Genomic DNA, 1,226 nt, shown 5'->3' on the forward strand with positions numbered 1-1,226 from the left:
ACAAGATATGCTTCCTTTGGAAGCGGTCTGGTTAACGTCAACCATTTGGAAACAAAGATGGGTTTGAAACAGAAACTTTGAGAAATGTGATGTCCTCTTCAATGTGAGTAAGAAATGGAAATAAGGCCAGCTAAATTTCAATACCTTTCACGTTAAGCTGAGCAGAGCAAAAGTCTTTTCCAACATCATTGCTAGCTTGGCAGGTATATTGACCAGAGTCTCCTTTGCCTACTCTCATAATCCTTAAACAGGCTGTGTTTGCTGCAAATGTAATTGCATAGTTCCCTCCTGTACGGATCTCTCGGCCATCTTTTGCCCAGGAAACATGTATTGGTTGGGCTCCAGTCACATGACACTCAAAGTCAACACTTTCTCCAACTGGAACATCTTTGGATTCCGGTGTGATATCAAACAAGGGAGCTTGTTTAGGTTCTGAGGATTTAAAGGAAGAGTAGAATGCTGATTGATTTTTCTTCCCTTTTTAATACATACTGTAAATATTTCTTTAGGACAAGGATCAGCAGCAATGTTTCATAATTAAAGAGCCAAAATTCAGAACAAGAGATCAACAAAGAGCCAATATAAGAAAAGTCCATTTTTATAACTGAAAATATACAACTTAATATTTCTGAAAATAGGCATGCCGATTAATAATCCATAAAGCTTCTTTAGCTCAAATATGGGTTGTTGTGGGACGCCTTTATTAGGAAGTAGCATACATGAGATCATGTATTAGGTAACAAATATAGACAGAAGTACCCTGCAAAATTGTTTTAGTGCACTGATATAAATCAATGAGTGGGTTCTCACTTGGAATTCTGGCAACCGTATATCATTTCCTTTCTTTCGGGCATCTCTAGGGAGTCCTTTTGTCCCACAAAAATCTTTACATGCCATTGCCCCCTTTCGAACACTGGTTATCCTAGTACCTCTTTTACCCCTCCAATATACCTTCACTTAAAGACTTTGTTTTTATTTTTTAAAGAACCGCATGCAGCTCTAAAGCCATAAATTGCCGGGGTTAAGAAAGAAGTAGGCAGCAGATAAAGACAGAAGCAAAAGTGTCAGTATTACACAAACCTGAGACTGTGAGTCTGGCACTAGATGTGGCCGTTCCAACAGGATTGGTAGCAGTGCAAGAGTACTGCCCAGTGTGACTCATCTCTGTTTGCAACAGGTGAAGAGTTGCAACATTATCAATGTATGAGGCTTGCACATTAAAGTCA

The 1,226-nt window shown here is 39.1% G+C and overlaps 1 protein-coding gene across 1 annotated transcript; it reads right to left on the bottom strand.

The window, feature by feature from the left end:
• Window positions 1–144: 144 nt before the first annotated feature.
• Window positions 145–1,217, bottom strand: LOC107125231 (titin-like; the record flags this gene model as incomplete). Its single annotated transcript, XM_015428678.1, has 2 exons — window positions 1,081–1,217; window positions 145–432 (listed from the first exon to the last, which is right to left on the bottom strand). Coding segments are annotated over exons 1-2 (370 nt in total), but the record flags the coding sequence as incomplete, so codon positions are not given.
• Between the last annotated feature and the right edge of the window lie 9 nt (window positions 1,218–1,226).

The sequence above is a fragment of the Gekko japonicus genome, unplaced genomic scaffold, assembly GCF_001447785.1.
Source record: "Gekko japonicus isolate JY-2015 unplaced genomic scaffold, Gekko_japonicus_V1.1 scaffold29445, whole genome shotgun sequence".
Taxonomy (NCBI): Eukaryota; Metazoa; Chordata; class Lepidosauria; order Squamata; family Gekkonidae; genus Gekko; species Gekko japonicus.